The sequence below is a fragment of the Saimiri boliviensis genome, chromosome 2 (genome assembly GCF_048565385.1).
Source record: "Saimiri boliviensis isolate mSaiBol1 chromosome 2, mSaiBol1.pri, whole genome shotgun sequence".
In the NCBI taxonomy this organism is placed as follows: Eukaryota; Metazoa; Chordata; class Mammalia; order Primates; family Cebidae; genus Saimiri; species Saimiri boliviensis.
In genome coordinates, this window is record NC_133450.1 from 159,469,532 (window position 1) to 159,491,285 (window position 21,754).

Below are 21,754 nucleotides of genomic sequence, written 5' to 3' on the forward strand. Positions count from 1 at the left end.
CAGGCCCAGTCGCCTCACTGCTGCGTTATCACTGGACTCGCCCCACTTGCCTCGGAGTCTCAAACGGTTGCCCAGATCCGCCCAGCAAACCCTGCAGACTGCTAGGGAGAAGAGCAAGGGCGGGGCCCGCGCTGGAATGTCGACGCAGCGCGGCGGCCCCGGACGAGGCTTAGGGCGGAGCTTCAGGAAACAGCCGGGAGGCCAGGAATCTCCAGAGCGCGCGCGCCAGCCCTCCCTGGCCCGACCCACGCGGGGCGGCGTGGTGACGCCCGCGCGGCCTGAGGAAGGGGCGGGGCTGAGGCGGGCCTCCGCACTCCTCCCGCCCTCTCTCTGTCCCGACTCACCCCCCCCTTCCCTCCCCCACACTCGGCCCCGTCAGAGCGGGGGTGCCTTCGTCGCGCAGCATCGCGTCGGCCCGGTCCGGCCAGGCCAGCGGGCAGATGCCCGGAGCTGCCGCCGCCGCGGCCGCCCACTCGGCCGGTGGCGGTGTGGGAGGCGGGCGCCCAGCCCGGGGCCGCTGAGTGTGACGGACGCGGCCAGGGACCCTGGGCCCCGGCGCCGGCGGCTCCGTGCGGACCATGTATTTTCTGAACGGCTGGCCCAAGAGGCTGCTTTGCCCTCTGGGGAGCCCGGCCGAGGCGCCTTTCCACGTTCAGTCCGACCCGCAGAGGGCTTTCTTCGCCGTGCTGGCCGCGGCCCGCCTCAGCATCTGGTACAGCCGAGTAAGTACAGCCGCCCGCCGCCTTTCGCCGCTGCCTCCCCGGCGTCCCGGCGCCGTCCCACCCCCAACTTCCACCCCGAGCCCTGGAACCCTGTCCCTTGTTGCCAGACTCACCTGCCCTCGCGTCCGCGTCCTGGTTCCTCCGTCTTGGCCGCATGTACCCGCCGGCTCTGGGCACACGCTCCAGCCTGCGGTCCGGCAAGGGTGAAGTCGCTGCTGCCGAAAATCCCTGCGCCTCCCGGCGTTGGACTGACGGCCGCGCGCGGTGCAGACCCCGCACGCTCCCCGGCCGAGCCCAGACTTGCTCTTCCTTCCCTTCCCCAAGTCCCCCCGGGAACGAATTTGTTTAAACATTCCACAATTAGAAATCCGGCCGCTGTGGTGCCCCAACCCTCCCTTACTTTAAAGGTCGTTGTTTTCGAGTTAGGAAAAGCCTCTTGGGCTTTACCCAGCGCCAGACCTTACAGGCCTGTAACAACTTATTTCTAGAAACTACAGCCTGAATTATTTATTTTTCACTGAAAGTCAGGTTATTTGACTCCCCTCTTTAACCCCAACATCCGTTCCCTATTTCGAGCTTGTCTTTTTCTTTGCTGCTGCTCTTGGACTCTTCGGAGTAGGGGGGTAAAAATGAGCGGAAGTAGAACTCAAATCTCTCCGCGCAACTCACAGTTATAACACCTGGAAATAATAAGGCTTAGGAGGAGCATGGAACTGAATTGTTACTGCTTTCTTTAAGCCCTGGTTATCTTTTTTCTTTCTTTGTATTGAATTACGGAGTAGATAAGAGAAAAAAATAAGTAGTGGATGGGATACTCTCTCTGGAAATACTGCTGTGGATCTGTCTATAAGAACGACAGAGTTCAGAGTATTAAAAAAATGCTTCTTTTCCCTCCCCAAAGAAGGCAGTACCAATCGATGTCAGAGGGAAGTTTTTCTCCTTTACAAGTTAATTTGACCATGTGGAGATAGGTTGTGACCTTGCCCTTATTAAATCTTTGTGAAATACTGGTTTTACTTTATTAAAATCCCCAAATTTTTGTGTGTTACTATTTGATTGCCTGTAGTGCCCTTGACAGTCCTCACCCATAGCCCTGGTAAAACTGGTGATGGGATTTAGTGATGGGTAATCTGGTGTCTCCTTTGACTGTCATAGTAGGGCTGTAAATCAGACTATTTGCAATCAAGTTTGGCTGATCTGATTTTCAAATGCAAATCAGAAAAACTATAAAATCGTAATACCAACACTATTGACTGTTTTGTCTAGTGCTTGATTGTATTTTTGAATATGTATGTGTGTACATATATAAACGTGTAAATATGTATGTGTATGAAAATCATCTGGTTCCTAAATGAGATACTCGTTTACAATGTATATCACAGTTGAATAATGTTTAATTTGTTTAGGTGTAGATAACTATTAGCTTTATAGCACATCCAGAAAAAATAGAACTTGAATTTAAATTGTGTTTTGAATTTAGTACATAATTCCTTTTGCATATAACAAATTTAGAGGTTGTCTAAAATTTAACTTTTGTACCTTTCAATATGCAGACCTAACTTAATTTTAAGTAAAAGTAAGCAATATGACGTATGAATTGACCAGAAGCCTGTAAACCATTTATTCCCCCATAAAAGGAGCATAAAAATTTGCTTTAACTTTCTTAGGGACATTGTGAATATCTGTTGTTTGATTTTGGAGTTAGATACCACTTTATAAATCCAAGGCACTCTTGGAATTTAAATTATTTATACTCTTTTTTCAAATTACCACCTCATGTGCAACTTCCTCTTTTCACAGAAGTCCAGGGACCACTAATACTAAGATCCAGTGTGCAGAAGTTAGGCCATAGGGATCCCATGGGTTTAGACCCCTAGAGTGAAATGAAATGCAGGAATACCTTAGAGGACCCTGCGTAGTACTGTAGTGTGAGAGGTTAACGTTGGTCTCTGGACACCAGCTTTGTTGTCACTTAAAAAAATCAGGTATTCACGAAGTCAAGAAATTCAGACCATCCTGGCCAACATGGTGAAACCCCATCTGTACTAAAAATTAGCTGGGTGTGGTGTGCCTGTAGTCCCACCTACTTGGGAGGCGAGGCAGGAGAATCGCTTGAACCCGGGAGGCAGAGGTTGCAGTAAACCGGGATTGCGCAACTGTTCTCCAGCCTGGCGACAGAGCGACACTCCATCTCAAAAAAAAAAAAAAAAAAAAAAATTCAGGTATTGAACCAGATGATTATAAGGTGTATGATTACATGACTAGGTGAGTGGAATACATATGCTAGACTTCAGCTTCTAGTCTTCTCTTCCTGTGATATGCCCTTTCTTGCTCTGTATGAAAGTATTCATTTTGATTTTCTAATTTCTAAACTTTCTGAAAGTATATAAGTTAAAATAAATTTAGGTTAGCAAACTTCATTTAAAAGTGAAAATGCCTACAGGTAAATTAAAGGGCCATTATCAGTTATGCTGCCATAATTTAGAGTGAATTGGTTTAAAAAATTTTCGTGGAGCTGATAAAAGCTTTGATTTTCGAGAGGCTGTAGAAGCAAGTAATTTTATAATAAAGCGAATTTTGGCTGGTTGCAGTGGCTCACGCCTGTAGTCCCAACACTTTGGGAGACCTAGGCCGGCGGATCACGAGGTCAAGAGATCGAGACCATCCTGGCCAACATGGTGAAACCCCGTCTGTACTAAAAATACAAAAAATAGCTGGACATGGTAGCACGTGCCTGTGGTCCCAGCTACTCGGGAGGCTGAGGCAGAAGAATCGCTTGAATCCAGGAGGCGGAGGTTGCAGTGAGCCGACATTGTGCCATTGTACTCCAGCCTGGCGGTAGAGCAAGACTCTGTCTCAAAAATAAATAAATAAATAAATATAAAAAATAAAAAAAAAAGCAAAAAAAAAAATAAAGCGAATTTTGAAGATCTAAAAGGTTTTACAGAGTTGAAGTCTTATAGCTGCTTGACGGCGTTTGAAAGCAGAGGAACATGTTCAAAAAAATGAGAGGATAAAACAAGATTTGCTTACTTGAAATTTTGTTAAGGCTCACTTAGTAAATCAAGTTCTCTTAAGAGGGATATGTTTTAAAGAGACAACTAGCCTTGTGGAAGGGACGTGTGTTTAGTGGTCTAAGCTGGTTGTTTTAATGTTCAGAAAAATTGTGGAAGTTGTATGTGTACAATGTTGATTCGTAAGACGATGGAAATATTAAAATCTCTAAGACCAACTACATTTTATGGGTCTTCTAGCTTTTATGTACTACTTACAACTACTGTCCTCTACCCTAAGTAGGTATTTGGAATTCCACTGTTATAGAGTCATATCTTTTCAGAATTATTTCCTGCCCCAAATTTGAGAAATACTATAGTGTTGTTTATGAACAAAAGTCTCTGTAGATAGTCACTTAGCTTTTTTATATTGGAGCCCCAATATCTTATTTTGGAGTCCCCAGAAAGGTGTTAAAAAGGCTCAGTATATGTAGATTAGATTGGGGTGGTAGAGGTAGAACTTTATTGGGGGTAATTGATACATTTCAGCCAACGTTATTGTAAACAGATAAGTTTCAGCTTCGAGGATGAAACTGTTACATAAGGAACGTTATTATTGACATAGGTATGGTGTGAGATGAATTACATTTTGTACTATACTGGGGGCTCAGAATTCCTTTAATATACTGTCTAACTGAATATGAAAGTCTGTATATGTGAATATCAAAATTAGATATTAGAATGTAGCCATTAGAATGTAGCCATTCTAAATTAGATGTATAGTCATATCTCATTTTTCAGGTCACTCACTTTAAACGCTTAAATAACCTTCAGAAGTATTTTTGAACACCAACTAAAAGACAGATGTGTATAAAAGGGATGAAGAGACAGGTTATATGTAAACTGTCAAGATGTTAGTGTGTTAATAAATGAAAATCTTGTGAGTTATCACTGTTATAGGTGGCTAATAAAAAGCTGAAATGGGCAAGTAATTACAAGGCTTATGAAATAAATTCTACGTCTTTTAGTAATCCTGAGCAAAAACTTAGTGCCCATTGGTATATGCTAATCATGGGAAAAACAATGAGATGTCAAATGAACCAAGCTTTGGATCAGGTATATGATTAACTGTGTGACCTCAGGAAGGCCATTTTTTGTATCTGTATTTTTCTCAGCATTCCCATTTCTCACCCTTTTAACTCTGTTGTGTTACTCACTGCCTCCAGAGACATCTTTTTAAATTCACTGCCATGAAGTCTTCTACGGTTCACTGTTGATTAATGAAGTTCAAGCTCCTTCGTTTGATATCAGAGACACTCCCTTCTTGGAATACTGTCTTGCCTCATCTCTCTGCCTGTCAGAATATTATCCATCCTTTAACTGCTGTTGAAATCCTTTATGAGTCATTCTTTACCTACCATAACGATAAGTGTTCATTTTTCTGACGATCTCCTCCCTCCCTGATACTGCCAGCTTTGTTGTGAGGTAAAATTGACAAATAAAAATTGTGTATATTTAAGGGGTGCTGTGTGATACTTGGATCTACCTTGTGAATTGATAACCACAGTCAGGCTACTTAACAGATCCACCATCTCACACAGTTACCTCTTTTTTGTGTGTGTGTGATGAGAACAATTAAGACCTACTCTTAGCAGATTTCAAGTTTACAATATGTGCTAATCATGGAAATAAATATCGTTATTAATGATAGTTACTGTGCTGTATATTAGGTCCCCAGAACGTATTCATCTTATACCTGAAAATTTGAACCTTTGACCAAAATACTACCATTTTATCCACCTCACAGCCCCTGGCAATCACTGTTCTACTTTCTATGAGTTTGACATCTTTGTATTCCATATATGAGATCATGCAGTTGTTTTGTGTCTTAGTATAATGTCCTTAAGGTTGTTGCAAATGGCAGGATTTCCTTGTTTTCTAAAGGATGGATTTCATGTGTGTATGTATATGTGTATTACATTTTCTTTATCCATTCATCTATTGACTCTTAGGTTGTTTCCATATCTTGGTTACTTTGAATAATCCTGCAATGAATAAGAGAGTGCAGATACCTCTTTGTGACACTGATTTTAATTTTTTTGCATATATACCTAGAAGTGGGATTGCTGGATCATATGGTAGTCCTGTTTTTAGTTTGAGAGACCTCTGTTTTCCATAATGACTTACCTTTTTGCAGTCCCATCAACATTGTACAGGGAGGAGATCCCTCTTCTTCACATCTTTGCCAACACCTGTTATGATTTTACTTTTTGATATTAGATATCCTAACAGGTGTGAGATGTTACCTTATGATTTTGATTTGCATCTCCCTGCTGATTAGTGTATCAAGCACCTGTTGGCCATTGGTTGTTTTTTGGGAAAACATCTCTTCAGATCTCTTGTCCATTCTTTAATTAAGTTTCTTGTTTTTGTTTTTGTTTTTTTGCTACTGAGTTGTATGAGTTCCTTACATATCTTGGATATTAGCCGCCTTTCAGATGTATGGCTTGCAAGTATTTTCTTCTAGTCCATAGGTTGCTTTTTTATCTTGTTGATTGTGTACTGTACAATAACGTAACTTCATGTAATCCTTGTTTATTTTTGCTTTTGTCACCTGTGCTTTTGATGTCATCTAAAATATCGTCAAAATGGATGTCAGGGTGGTTTCCCCCTGTTTTCTTCTAGGATTTTTATGGTTTCATGTTTATATTTAAGTCTTTGATCCTTCTTCTTTTAATTTTTGTGGGTACATAATAGATCTGTGTATTTATGCGGTATATGGGACATTTTGATGCAGGACTCTAGTCACCCTTTGTGCTATCAAGTACTAGATCTTATTCATCATTACTTTTATTATTTTGAGACAGGGTCTTACTCTGTCATCCTGGAGTGCAGTGTCATGATCATGGCTCATTGCAGCCTTGACCTCTTCGGCTCAAGCAGTTTTCTCACCTTAGCATCCTCACCATAAGTATCTGGGACTACAGATGCATGCCACCATGCCTAGTTAATTTTTTGTAGAGATGGGGTCTTGCCATCTTGCCCAGGCTGGTCTCAGACACCTGTACACAAGTGATCTGCCCACCTCAGTCTCCTAAAGTGCTAGGATTACAAGCATGAGCCACCACAGTCAGTCCTTATTCGTTCTTTCTGTTTTTTTTTGTTTGTTTGTTTTTTCCCTGTACCCTTTAACCATCCTCCCTTTCCCCTCCCCCTGTAATCCTTCTTGAGTTGGTGGTGTAAGAAAAGGGTCCAGCTTCATTCTTTTACATATGGATATCCAGTTTTCCCAACACTATTTATGATATTGAAAAATCAGTGTTGCAAGGTGTGTTTTCTCCATTCTTAGCACTTTGTGAAAGATTAATTAACCACATATGCATGCATGGATTTATTTCTGGACTCCAGTCTGTCCCAGTGGTCTATGGACCTCTTTTTATGCCAGCATCATACTATTTTGATTACTATAGCTTTGTAATATACTTTGAAATCAGGTTAATACGGTTTGACTCTGTTTCACCACCCAAATTTCATCTGGAATTGTAATCCTCGTGTGTGGAGGGCAGGACCTTGTGGGAGGTGATTAGATCATAGGGGCAGTTTCCCCCATGCTGTTCTTTGATAGTAAGTTCTCACAAGAGCTAATGGTTTTTTAAGTGTTTGACAGTTTATTCTACCCATGCTGTTTGTCTCTTGCCTGCCACCATGTAACAAGTGCTGGGTTCCCCTTCTGCCATGATTGTAAGTTTCACTAGCCATTGTGGAACTGAGTATATTAAATCTCTTTATAAATTACCAAATCTCAGGGAAGTTTGTTACAACAGTGTGAAAATGGACTAATACACAGATAATGTGACACTTCCAGTTTTGCTCTTCTTTTTCAAGATGGCTATTCATGGGTTATTGTGGTTCTGTATAAATTTTAGGATTGTTTCTCTATGTGAAAATGTTATTGGAAGTCTGATAGAGATTGTATTGAATCCATAGATTGCTTTGTATAGTATGAACATTTAACAATATTAATTCTTCCAATCCATGAACATAAGATATCCAGCCATTTATATGTGTCTTCTTCAGTTTCATCATTGTTTTATAGTGTATAGTGTTGGTTAAATGTTATTTAGTTTTTCTGATGCTACTATAACTAGTATTGTTTTCTTTTCTTTTCTTTCTTTTTTTTTTTTTTTTTTAAGGCAAAGTCTCTCTCTTGTCTCCCAGGCTGGAATGCAGTGGCATGATCTCAGCTCACTGCAACCTCTGCCTCCCAGGTTCAAGTGATTCTCTTGCCTCAGCCTCCCAAGTAGCTGAGACTACAGGCACCTGTCACCACACCCAGCTAATTTTTTTTTTTTTTTTTTTTTTTTTTTTTTTTTTAAGTAGAGACAGGGTTACACCATGTTGGCCAGGCTCCTAACCTCAGGTGATCTGCCCTCCTCGGCCTCCTAAAGTGCTGGGATTACAGGCATGAGCCACTGTGCTTGGCCATGTTTTCTTTATTTTTTAGATAGTCATTGTTCTTGAGTAGAAACGGTACTTATTTTTGTATATTGATTTTATACCTTGCAACTTTACTAAATTCATTTCTTAGTTCTAATTTTTTTTGGTGGTTTTTAGGGTTTTCTAAATATAAGATCATGTCATCTGCAGAGACAATTTTACTTTTTCCTTTAAACTACTGCTTTATATTATAAGTTTTACAGTTATGCTTTATTTCTCCAACTAGATTATAGTCATTGTTCTTGAGTAGAAACGGTACTTATTTTTGTATATTGATTTTATACCTTGCAACTTTACTAAATTCATTTCTTAGTTCTAATTTTTTTTGGTGGTTTTTAGGGTTTTCTAAATATAAGATCATGTCATCTGCAGAGACAATTTTACTTTTTCCTTTAAACTACTGCTTTATATTATAAGTTTTACAGTTATGCTTTATTTCTCCAACTAGATTATAAGTTTCTGGAGGGCAGAAACTATCTTAATTTGTATTATCTATAATACCTTGTGCAAAGCAGATGTTTAATAAATATTTTTAACATTAATGAATTTAAGATATTTGTCCTATGTGTGCTACATCAATTATTAAGTTTTAATTTTTTGATTTTTGTGAGAACATAGTAGGTGTATATATTTATGAGTTTTTTGGCTTTTTAATTTTTTTGAGACAGTTTCCCTTCAGTTGTCCAAGTTGGAATGCAGTGGCACAATCTCAGCTCACTGCATCCTCTGCCTACCAGGCTCAAGCAACTCTCCTACTTGAAGGTCCCAAGTAGCTTGGACTACAGGTGTGCCCCACTGTACCTGGTGTACCTGGCTAATTTTATTTTTATTTTTATTTTTTATAGAGATGGGATTTCACCATATTGCTCAGACTGGTCTTGAACTCCTGAGCTCAAGTGATCCATCCACCTCAGACTCCCAAAGTGCTGGGATTACAGGTGTGAGCCACTGCACCTAGCCTCTTTTATTTATTTTGAATTAAATTTTCTGTATAGTGAGAAAAAGATCTAATTTTACTCTTTTTTATGTGGCTCTCCAGGTTTCCCACCTCTATTTATTAAGATTATCCTTTCTCCAATATGTGCTTTTGGCACCTGCTTTGAAAATCAGTTGGCTGTAAAAGCATGGATTTATTTCTGGACTTTCTATTTTGACATTGGTTTATTTGCTTTTATTGTCAGTACCATGGTGTTTTTGGTTAATACAGCTTTATAAAATACTTTGAAGTCAGATAGTGTAATTCCACCAACTTTGTTCTTTTTACTCAAGATTACTTTGGCTATTGGACGTCTTCTGTGGTTCCATATGAATTTTAGGCTTGTTTTTCCACTGCTATGAGGCATATCATTGGTGTTTTGGTAGGGATTGCATTGAATCTGTAGATCACTTTGGAACATACAGAATTTTTTGCATTGAATCTGTAGATTACTTTGGATCATTTAACAGTATTAACTCTTCCAATCTATGAACATGGGATACCTTTTCATGTATTGGTGTTTTCTTCATTTCATTACTGTTTTATAGTTTTCATTGTAGGTATCTTTTACTTTTTAAATGTATTCCTTGGTAATTTTATAGCTATTATAAATGGGATTGTTTTGTTGATTTCTTTTTTCAGCTAATTCACTATTAGTGTATAGAGACATTACTGGTTTTTTATGTTGATTTTGTATTCTACAACTTTACTGAATTATTTTGTTCTAACACTTTTTTTGTGAGATCTTTAGGGTTTTCTGTATGTAAGATTGTGTTACCTGCAAATAGGGCTAATTTGACTTCTTCTTTCCCATGAATTTGGATTTTGTTTTTGTTTTGTTTTGTTTTTGTTTTTTTCTGGAGGGTGGGGCAGAGTCTTGCTCTGTCACCCAGTCTGGAGTGCAGTGGCACAATCTTGGCTCACTGCAAACTCCGCGTCCTAGATTCAAGTGATTCTCCTGCCAACTAGCTGGGACTACAGGCATGTGCCATCATGCCTGGCTAATTTTTTGTGATTTTAGTAGAGATGGGGTTTCACCATGTTGGCCAGGATGGTCTCCATCGCCTGACCTTGTGATCCACCCGCCTTAGCCTCCCAAAGCGCTGGGATTACAGGCATGAGCCACTGCACCCAGCTGGATGCTTTTTATACTTTTTTTTTTTTTTCCTAATTGCTCTGGCCAGGATTTCCAATACTGTGTTTAATAAAAGTGCTGAAAGGTAGTATTCTTTTATTCCAGATCTTAGGGGAAAAGATTTCAACTTTTTGTTATTTGGTACAGTGTTAACTATGGGTTTGTTATGTGTGGCTTCTATAATGTTGAGTTACATTCTTTGTATTCTTAATTTTTTGAAAGTTGTCAAGAACGGATGTTGAATTTCAGTAAATGCTTTTTCTGCCTACTGAAATGATCATAGGATTTTTGCCTTTTATTCTGTTAATGTGATGTGTCACATTTATTAATTTGCCTTTGTTGAACCATCCTTGCATTCTTGGGATCACTCCTACTTGAACATGGTGAATTCATTGAATTTGGTTTGCTGATACTTTGTTGAGGACTTTGCATCTATGTTCATCAGGTATTTATTTTTGTGAAATGTTGATGTCCAGTTGTTTGAATGCTATTCATTCCAAAGACTGTCTTTTCTCTGTACTGCCTTCTCTCCTCTGTTAAAGATCAATTGGCATATATTTTTGTATGTCTATTTCTGGGCTCTCTATTCTGTTCCATTGATTGACTTGTTTATTATTTTGTTAATATCATACTTTCTTGACTACTTTAGCTTTATATTAAGTCTTGAAGTCAGATAGTGCCAGATTTCCAACATGGTCTTCTCTACCATTAAGTTGTTAGTCTTGGTCTTTTGCCTCTCTCTATCAACTTTAGAGTGAGTTTGTTGGCATTCAGAAAATAAATTGGCTGGGAATTTGATTGAGATTGTATTAAATCTGTGTATCAAGTTGGGAAGAACTGATATATTGACAGTATTGAGTCTTTGTATTCATTGTATGTCTTCATTTATTTTTATTATTTTTTTGAGACAGTTTCGCTCTGTCACCCAGCCTGGACTACAATGGTGCAGTCTCGCTCTGCTCACTGCAACCTCTGCCTCCCAGGTTCAAGTGATTCTCCTGCTTCAACCTCCCCAGTAGCTAGGACTACAGGTGTACACCACCATGTCCTGCTAATTTTCATATTTATAGTAAAGATGTGGTTTCACTGTGTTGGCCAGGCTGGTCTTGAACTCCTGACCTCATGATTCACCTGTCTCAGCCTCCCAAAGTGCTGGGATTACAGGTGTGAGCCACTGTGCCCAGCCTGTCTTCATTTATTTAGCTCTTCTTTGATATCATTCATTAGTGTTTTATAAATTTTTTGTATAGATATATACATTCTATTACATGGTTTCTTAAAAATTCTTTTTAATTTTTTTATGTTTTTGAAACAGCATCTTACTCTGTCATGCAGTCTGAAGTGCAGTAATGTGATCTCAGCTCACTGCAACCTCTGCCTCCCAGGCTCAAGCATTGTCCCACTTCAGCCTCCTGAGTAGTTGGGAGTAGAGGTGTGTGCCATCACATCCAGAGAATTTTTATATTGTTTTGTTTGTAGAGACAAGGTTTCACCATATTGCCCAGGCTGCAAATGTGTGTTTTTTGTTTTTGTTTTTTTGGAGATGGAGTCTTGCTCTTGCTGCCCAGGCTGGAATGCAATGGCGTGGTCTCAGCCCATTGCAACCTCTGCCTCCTGGGTTCAAGTGATTCTCCTGCCTCAGCCTCCCAAGTAACTGGGATTACAGGTGCCCACCACCATGCCCAGCTAATTTTTGCAATTTTTTAGTAGAGATGGGGTGTCATCATGTTGGCCAGGCTGGTCTTGAACTCTTGACCTGAGGTGATTTACCCGCTTTGGTCTCCCAAAGTGCTGGGATTACAGGTCTGAACCACTGTGTCCGGTCTTTTGTTTTTGAGACAGAGTCTTATTTTGTTGTCGAGGCTGGGGTGTAGCAGCGCAATCTCAGCTCACTGCAACCTACACCTCCCGGGTTCAAGCAGTTCTCCTGCCTCAGCCTCCTGAGTAGCTGGGACCACAGGTGTGCATCACCACACTTGGCTAATAATTTGTATTTTTAGTAGAGATGGGGTTTTACTATGTTGGCCAGGCTGGTCTTGAACTGCTGACCTCAAGAGATCTGCCCATCTTAGCCTCCCAAAGTGTAGAGATTAAAGGCATGAGCCACTGCTCGTGGTTTGTAAATGTGTTTATAATGGCAAATTCCACTTTTTTATTGCTGGTGTGTAGAAAATTTATTGACTTTTGTATATTAATCTTTTGTATATTAATGATCCTGTAACTTGCTATAATCGATTATTCTAGGAGGGTTTTTGGGTCAACTCTTTCAGATTTTCTACATAGATGATCATGTTATCTATGAGTAAAGATAGTTTTATTTATTCCTTCCCAATCTCTTTACCCTTTATTTCTTTTTGTTGTCTTACTGAATTAGCTGAGACTTCGACTACTCCACTGAAAAGCTGCAGTGATTGTAGACATCTTTGTCTTGTTCCTGATCTTAGTAGGAAAGCTTTGAGCTGTAGGTTTCTTGTAGATGTTCTTTATCAAGTTGAAAAAATGTCTTTTTATTACTGACAGGTTTTTTTTGAATCATAAATGAGTGTTGTTTTGTAGTTTGCTCAGCAGGTTTTTTTGTTTGTGTGTGGTTTTTGTTTGCTTTCGAGATGGAGTCTTGCTCTGTCACCCAGGCTGAAGTGCAGTGGCGTGATCTCGGTTCACTGCAACCTCTGCTTACCAGGTTCAAACAATTCCCCCGAACAGTTGTCATTACATCTGGCTAATTTTTGTATTTTTACTAGAGACAGGGTTTCACCCTGTTGGCCAGACTGGTCGCAAACTCCAGACCTCAGGTGATCTGCCCACCTCAGCCGTGGAAAGTGCTGGGATTACAAGCGTGAGCCACTGCACCCGGCCTTGTTCAGCATTTTTATCATGCGTGTTAGATTTGTTAAGTGATTTTTCTGCATTTATTGAAATAATCATATGATTTTTCTCTAGCCTGTTGATGTGATGGGTTATATTAATTGATTTTTGAATTTTGAACCAGCCTTAACATACCTGGGGTGTATTTTACTTGGTTATGGTATTTAATTCTTTCTATACGTTGTTGGATTTAATTTGCTAATATTTTTTTGAAAGGTTTTATATCTGTGTTCATAAGAGATGTTAATCTGTAGTTTTCTTTTCATGTAATATCTTTGTCTGATTCTGGTATTAAGGGAATGATAGATTCAAAATTAGGAAGTACTCCTGCTTCTATCTTGTGGAAGCCTTTGTAAAGAATTGGTATAAGTTCTTGCTTAAATATTTGGTGGACTTCACCTGTGAACACCTTTAGTTTTAGTTCTTTCTGTTTGGGATGATTACTAATTCAGTTTCTTTAATAGATATAGGCCTAAGTTTAGGTCTTTGTTTTTGGCCCTTTGGGTTGATATGCTCGGAATGTTGAAAGCTCATGGTTTATTATTAATGTTGTCTTCTCTTTTACTCTAAAAGTACTTCAAATAATTTATACATTATCTTAAATTTTATTTGTATATATTTTTATAAGATACTGATAAAAATATACAACGGTTTTCTTCCAGCCTAGTGTGTTAATTGTAACCTACAAGGAGCCTGCAAAATCATCTACTCAGTTTGGATCCTACAAGCAAGCTGAATGGAGGCCAGATAGTACCATGATAGCTGTATCAGTAAGTAGATTTTTTTGCTAAATAGTGCTTTCTTATTAAATAATTACATTGCATTTAAATTTGATTCTCTTGGATGACTTTCTTTCAGTCTCTTACACTCATAGGCAGTTTATTTATTCTGATTGGAATTGCTTTACTGATTATTTTGTGCGGGTTACTCCTCCGTTAGCTTCTCTTTTGACTCTGTTACTTCTTCCTATCCCTAAATATAGCACCTATACCCTTTTCTGTTTGTTGTTCTCACTTTACTGTTTTGTCCTTGAAGTCTAATTTAGTTTTTTAAAACATATTCACATGGCATTCTTGAATTTATATTTAAAGTCCGGCCTTCCATTCCAAAAGATGTCCTGTGAAATAATAAGCTTTATGTGCATATGTCATACTAAAATTCTCATATCCATTTGGATCTGTTTCTCCTTTTTTTTCTTCCTCTATTAAATGTGCCTAGATATGTTAAATTTCACCTTTTCAGTTTATGTTTTATCACTGTCTAGGGCTGTCATGACTTAATTTGCATTAGCAGTAATATATATGGTTAATTAATGTTGAGCACCTCCTATGTGATGAGTACAATTGTAAGCAGTTTACATGGATCATCCCATTTAATATTTAGATAAGTGCTTTGAAGTTAGATATTATTATCCTTCAAAATTGATGTGTAAATTGAAGATCTGAAAAATCATCTTATCCAAGGTTATATGGGTAGCATATGCTAGAGAGATAAGGTATAAGTTTAGCTACTCAGCTTTCATTTACTGTATTCTTATAACTAATTTTTCTCTCTGCTTTGGTCTCTTTCTAGTCCATATTATATGTAACACTGACTAGGTTAATAATGTGAAATGCTCCATATGATGAATAATATTGAATAGTTCTACATTTCCTATAGCAGGAGTTAGCAGATGACTGACCATGTACCAGATGTACCCTGGTGCCTATTTATACATAATGTAAGAATAGTTTTTACATATTTAAATAAGCAAAACAAGTCAAAGAAGAATACTATTTGCTACAGTTGAAAATTATGTAATATTTAAATTTCAGTGTCCAAGTAAACTTTTACTGGGGCATGAAAATGCTCACTGACTTACAGATTATCTGTAACTTCTTTCAAGCTACAGTGGCAGATTGAGTTGTTCTTTTTTTTTTTTTTTGACAGTCTCACTCAGTCACCAAGCTCCAGGCTGGAGCACAGTGGTGTGATTTCAGTTTACTGCAACCTCCGTCTCCTGGGTTCAAGCAGTTCTCCTGCCTCAGCCTCCCTTGTAGCTGGGACTACAGGCGCATGCCACCACACCCAGCTGATTTTTTAATGTTTTTTTTTAGTAGAGACGGGGTTTCACCATGTTGGCCAGGATGTTCTCAATCTGTTGACTTCGAGATCCGCCTGCCTCGGCTTCCCAGAGTGCTGAGATTACAGGCGTGAGCCACCTCGGCTGGCTGCTCAGTTGAAGTTCTTAAAGCAAGCGTATGTGGTGTTCTCATTGCTTTGCTCTTCTATTTAATGCACTGTATAGTAACACAGGTATAACAATATTTCAAGTGTACACATATTGTCATTCTATGACATTTTATATTATTTTTATGCTACTACATACTCATTTCAAAACAACAAAAGAGAAAAAGACTTTGCTTTGCTTTTAAAGCACAGTGACTGTGTATTATTTTATTACTGAATTAGATGGCAAAATATTGTATTTATTATGCAGTAACACTTACAGCTATGCCAGAAGAATATAAGCTGACATTACCAGACTAAGCACTTACCATAGTATTTGGAATTTACTGAAAGTAACGTTAGAAGCATTAAAAAATTAAGCACAGAATAGCTCACCACAGGAGAATTCCTTCACAAAATTAAAATATGTAAATGAAAGTGTAGTGAAGTAAGTTATGCTTCGTTTTTGATGAGTTGACAGATGTTATAATACTGCTCAGTTGTTAATTAAATGCTCCATGTGAAGTATGAATTGAGTGAATGACCTGTGGAACAATTCCAGATGAAAAAAATTCTCAAAGGAGTTGAGAAAATACTAATTCAGTACAACCCAAAGTAGAATCTATTAAGTTGTATTAATTGATAGTAGTAAAAATCCACATGGGGCAGCAAAAGACGTAGTTGGACAGATTTACAGAGTTTGTGAAAGTGTAAGGCTTTTAAAGCCTATGGTTAGTGTAAGTTTTTTTTTTTTCCAGGAGTATCTTGAATTGCTCTACTCCATAGCCATTATGGCTTGGATAGTGGTAAAGATTTATTGGAAACTTTTTACCATGTGGATGAGACTACCTTTTTTTTTCCCTCTTTACTTAAAGGGCCACCCTCTACCACTTAACAGACACTGAATAACTTAAGAAAATAGCTTTTGCTCTATGAAAAAACGTTTCAAATATGAACTATGTAAAATCTCATTAAGGACCAGCATTAATAGATGAAACTTTGCAATCAATTTTGATCATAGGGAAAAGTACTTTAAACCCCAATTAATCAAAAATATTATTTCCACAAAAGAACGTCATTCTCAGTAGTGGATATATATTCCCAAAGAAAGTTGTACTCAGTTACCACTGCTATTATATTTAGAATTTTATAATTATAACACTTATAAAAGTTTGTTTTCTATTACTCATGACTTTTTATTTTTCTGTATTTTTTATGCTTTGACATCTCCAGGGGTCTGCTGTCCCTGGAGAGGCCACTCCCTGCCAGGGTTAGCCAATTCCTAGAGATTGTAACCGACTCAACTACAAATATACCTTTTTATGCAAACTAATCAATCCAAAGCATGTAGCCCCAGCCACCTCTTTTATTGGCCTCTGCCACTCTGGGCTGATAATCCTCTACCCTGATTACCCAGGTACTACATAACTAGAGACAACCCATGTACTCCAGAGTCCATTGAAATTATTCAGCCTAGCCAATATCAAGTCTCCTTGCCATGCCTCAACCATTCCTTCCCATGGAAATCATGATAAAGGATCTTACTTATGTTTTCCCCTCACTTCCACTGTCTCCTGACTGACCCTGGTAGTTTGCAGTGTGGCTCTTGGTGGTGCATGTCATGTCCCCTCCTCTTTGGAACTGTGAGTAATAAATAAACTGTTTTTTCATTGGCAGTTGTCTCCTGATCTGTTTGCCTCAGTATATCTGAATAATAATGCCCACATTTTAAAATATTTAGTGTTATATAAGTAAGCAAGATAAATTAAGTAAACAAGATAAACCTACATAGTATCTTTGATTTTCCCTCTTGACTTGTAAAGTCTAAAATATTTACTGTCTGGCCTTTTACAGAAAAAGTTTGCGATCCATATTCTACACAACCAAGTCCAGGCTTCTTAGCCTTTCATTTAAGGCACTTTAATCTCTAAAACCCTACTTCATTACTTCTCTGATGTTATTTTTTTCATTCTTTGTCTACATAGACTTTCATTTAGCTGAACTGTTTTTTCCATTATTCCTTATAAATGCAGAGAAAAATGACAAAACTTGCCAGCTCATTGTTGGATAAATGACCATGAGTAGTTGAGATTGCTCTGATTTCAAGCCTAGATGATTAGGTAGTGTTCATGGCAATTAGTTAAAAAATATAAGAAGAGCAAGTATTCATGAAAGAAGATGGGATTTTCTGGATTTGGTTTCATAGAGTTTTGGTGTCTTACATTATTAATTTTTTTAAATTGTGGTAAACTACACAAAGCATAAAAAGTTACCATTTTAACTATTTTAAGTGTACAATTCAGTGTCATTAGTTATTTTAATGGTGTTATGCAGCCATCACCACTATTTTCTTTCTTTTTTTTTTTTTTGAGACCGAGTTTTGCTCTTGTTGCCCAGGCTGGAGTGCAATGGCGCGATCTCGGCTCACCGCAACCTCCGCCTCCTGGGTTCAGGCAATTCTCCTGCCTCAGCCTCCTGAGTAGCTGGGATTACAGGCACACGCCACCATGCCCAGCTAATTTTTTGTGTGTGTTTTTAGTAGAGACAGGGTTTCACCACGTTGACCAGGATTGTCTCGATCTCTTGACCTCGTGATCCACCCGCCTCGGCCTCCCAAAGTGCTAGGATTACAGGCTTGAGCCACCGCGCCCAGCCACCACTATTTTCTTCAGTGTCACACCAGACAGAAACTTATCATTAAGCATAACTTTGCATTCTCAATTTCCTCAGCTCGTTGTAACCTCTAATCGACTTTTTCTGTCTATGAATTTGCCTAACCTCTGGATTTCATGTAAATGGAATCATACAGTGTTTATCCTTTTGTCTTTGGCTTGTTTCACTTAGCATAATGTTGTTAAGTTTCATCCATAATTGTGTTATGTATCAGAACTTTATTCCTTTTCATAACTGAGTAATACTGCATTGTATATATATACTACATTTTGTTTATCTGTTGGTAGGCATTTCCGTTGTTTCCAACTTTTGCCTATTGTGAATAATGCTGGATTTAACATTCGCATACAAGTAAGTGTCTGTTAGAGTGGCTGCTTTTGATTCTTTTGGATATATACCCAGATGTAGAATTGCTGGATCAAAATCCATAGAGGTTGCATCATTTTACACTTCTTTTGGCGATGTAAAATAGTTTCAATTTCTCCCTAGCCCCATAAATGCTTTATTTTCATTTTAACAGCCATCCTAAAGGGGTGAAGTGGTATCTTCCTGTAGTTTTATGTTTTCCTGAAGACCAATGATGTTGGTTATCTTTTCATGTGTTTTTGTCCATTTGTATGTCTTTGAAGAAATGTCTATTCAAATTCTTTGCCCATTTTTAAATTGGGTTGTTTGTAGGTTGCTGAGTTGTTTATATATTCTTATATGAATCCTTTATTGGTTGTGTGACTTGACAATATTTTCTCTCATTCTGTAGGTTTTCTTTTTATTCTCTTTATAGTCCTTTGATGTATTCAAATTAATTTTGGTAACATACAGTTTATTTACTTATTTATTTATTGAGAGACAGAGTCTCACTCTTATCACCAGGCTGAAGTGCAGTGGCGCAATCTTGGCTCACGGCAACTTCTGTTTTCTGGTTTCAAGCAATTCTTCTGCCTGAGCCTCCCCAGTAGCTGAGACTGCAAGGCACGCACTACCACGCCCAGCTAACTTTTTGTACTTTTAGTAAAGATGGGGTTTCACCATGTTGGCCAGGATGGTCTCTATCTCTTGACCTCGTGATCCACCCGCCTCGGCTTCCCAAAGTGCTGGGATTACAGGTGTGGGCCACCGCGCCTGGCCTACTTACTTACTTTTGATACAAGGTCTTACTCTGTCACCCAGGCAAGAGTGCCGGTAGTGCGATTTCAGCTCCCTACAACCTCTGCCTCCCGGGCTCAAGTTATTCTCCTGCCTCAACCTCCTGAGCAGCAAGGGCTGTATGTGCATGCCACCACCCGTGGCTAATTTTTGTATTTTTCATAGAGATGGAGTTTCACCATATTGTCCACACCTGTCTCAAACTCCTGAGCTCAAACGATATGCCCACCTTGGCCTCCCAAAGTGTTGGGCTTATAGGCGTGAGCCACTGTGCCCGGCCTAGTTTATCTGCATTTTCTTTTATTGCCTATGCTTCGGGTATTATATATAAAAACTCATTGCCAAATGCCATGATTTTCTTCTGATTTTTTCGTTTCAAGAGTTTTATTACTTTATGTTTAGTTCTTTGATTCCTCTAAGTTAATTTTTGTAGATGGTGTAAAGTGTAAGAGTCCAACTTCATTTTTTGCATATAGATATATAATTGTCCCAGTACGCTCTGTTAAAAGAACTATTCTTTTTCCATTGAATGGTCTTGGCACTCTTGTTGAAAATCAATTGGCCCTTGATATTTGGGGTTATTTCTGGATCCTCCATTTTATTTCGTTGTTCTGTATGTCTGTCCTTATTCTGGTATCACACTTTTTAAATTACTGTGGCTTTGTGGTAACTTTTGAAATCAGGAAGTAGAATTCTCCAATTTTATTGTTGTATTTAAAGATACAAGTCATGTCCTGATAAACCCATTGTAAGCTGAAAATACCATGTCAAAAATGTAAAAGCCCCAGACATCCACCATAATGTCATCATAAGTTGAACTATCGTTAAGTTTGATACCATCTATAGTTTCGGCTGTTCTAAGTCCCATAGATGCTGTATGACGTTTTGAATTGGTTTTTTCATTTCTGTAAAAAATACCATTGGAAATTTGGTAGAGATTGCATTGAATCTGTAGATCTCTTTGGGAAGCATTAATCTTGTTTTCTAATCCATGAACATGCAGTGTCTTATTACTTACTTTGATCTTTAATTTCTATAAGCAGTGCTTTCCAGTGTTGAGTATGCAAGTCTTTTCCCTCCTTGGTTAAATTTATTCTTAAGTTTTTAATTTCTTTTTGATGCTATAGTAAATGGAATTGTTTTTAAGTTTCCTTTTTGGTTTTTCATTGCAAGTGTATAGACATATATCTGATTTTTTCCCCCCAACTTTTAAGTTTAGGGTACATGTGCAGGATGTGCAGGTTTGTTACATAGGTAAAGGTGTGCTATGGTGGTTTGCTTGTACAGATTATCCCATCACTTAGCTATTAAACCCAGCATCCATTAGCTATTCTTCGTTATGCTCTTCCTCCTCCTGCATTCCCCCATCCTCCAACAGGTCCCAGCGTGTGTTGTTTCCCTTATGTGTCCACATGTTCTCATCATTCAGCTCCCACTTACAAGTGAGAACATATGGTATTTGATTTACCGTTCTTGTGTTAGTTTGCTGAGGATAATGGTTTCCAGTTCCAGCCATGTCCCTGCAAAGGACATGATCTTCTTCCTCTTTATGGCTGCATAGTATGTGTACATTGCATGGTGTATGTGTACATCTCCTTTATCCAGTCTATCATTGATGGGCATTTAGGTTGATTCCATGTCTTTGCTATTGTGAATAGTGCTGCAATGAACATACGCATGCATGAATGTTTATAATAGAATGATTTATGTTTTGGGGGGTATATACCCAGTATTGAGATATTTTGGGGGTTATATACTCAGTAATAAGATTGTTTGGTCAGATGAGTCAGATGGTATTTCTGCCTGTTCATGTCCTTTGCCCACTTCTTAGTGGATTTCTTTTTCTTGTAAGTTATTAAATTCATTGTAGATGCTGGATGTTAGACTTTTGTCAGATGAATAGATTCCAAAAATTTTCTCCCATTCTGTAGGTTGTCTGTTCACTTTGATGTTAGTTTCTTCTGTTGTGTAGAAGCTCTTTAGTTTGATTAGTCCCATTTGTCAATTTTTGCTTTTGTTGCAATTGCTTTTATCATCTTTGTCATGAAATCTTTTCTCGTGCCTATGTCCCAAGAATGGTATTGCCTAGATCTAGATTTTCCTCTTGGGTTTTATGTTTAAGTCTTTAATCCATCTTGAGTTGACTTTTGTATAGGGTATAAGAAAGGGGTCCAGTTTCACTTTTCTGCGTATAGCTAGCCAGTACTCCCAACACCATATATTACACAGGGAATCTTTTCTCTATTGCTTATTTTTGTCAGGTTTGCAAAGAACAGATGGTGTAGGTGTGCAGTCTTGTTTCTGGATTCTGTATTCTGTTACATTGGTCTGTGTGTCTATTCTTGTATCATTACCATGCTGCTTTGATTACTGTAGCCCCATATTATAGTTTTAAGTCAGGCAGCTTGATGCCTCTGGCCTTGTTCTTTTTGCTTTGATTGCCTTGGCTATTTGAGCTCTTTGTTGGTTCCATACGAATTTTAAAATAGTTTTTCCTAATTCTGTGAAGAATGTCAGTTGTAATTTAATGGGAATAACATTG

The 21,754-nt window shown here is 38.5% G+C and overlaps 1 protein-coding gene across 2 annotated transcripts in view; it reads left to right on the forward strand.

Moving 5' to 3' along the window:
- The first annotated feature begins 283 nt into the window (after nucleotides 1-283).
- The window catches only part of RIC1 (RIC1 homolog, RAB6A GEF complex partner 1), a 120,757-nt gene continuing 99,286 nt past the window's right edge, over nucleotides 284-21,754 (forward strand). The window contains exons 1-2 of one of the 2 annotated variants that reach the window (XM_074394775.1): nucleotides 284-722; nucleotides 13,851-13,958. In XM_074394775.1, the coding sequence (XP_074250876.1) occupies nucleotides 579-722; nucleotides 13,851-13,958 (252 nt within the window). In that variant the 5' untranslated portion in view covers nucleotides 284-578. The remainder of the gene's footprint in view (nucleotides 723-13,850; nucleotides 13,959-21,754) is intronic. The other variant, XM_003928179.4, reaches the window with a different exon arrangement.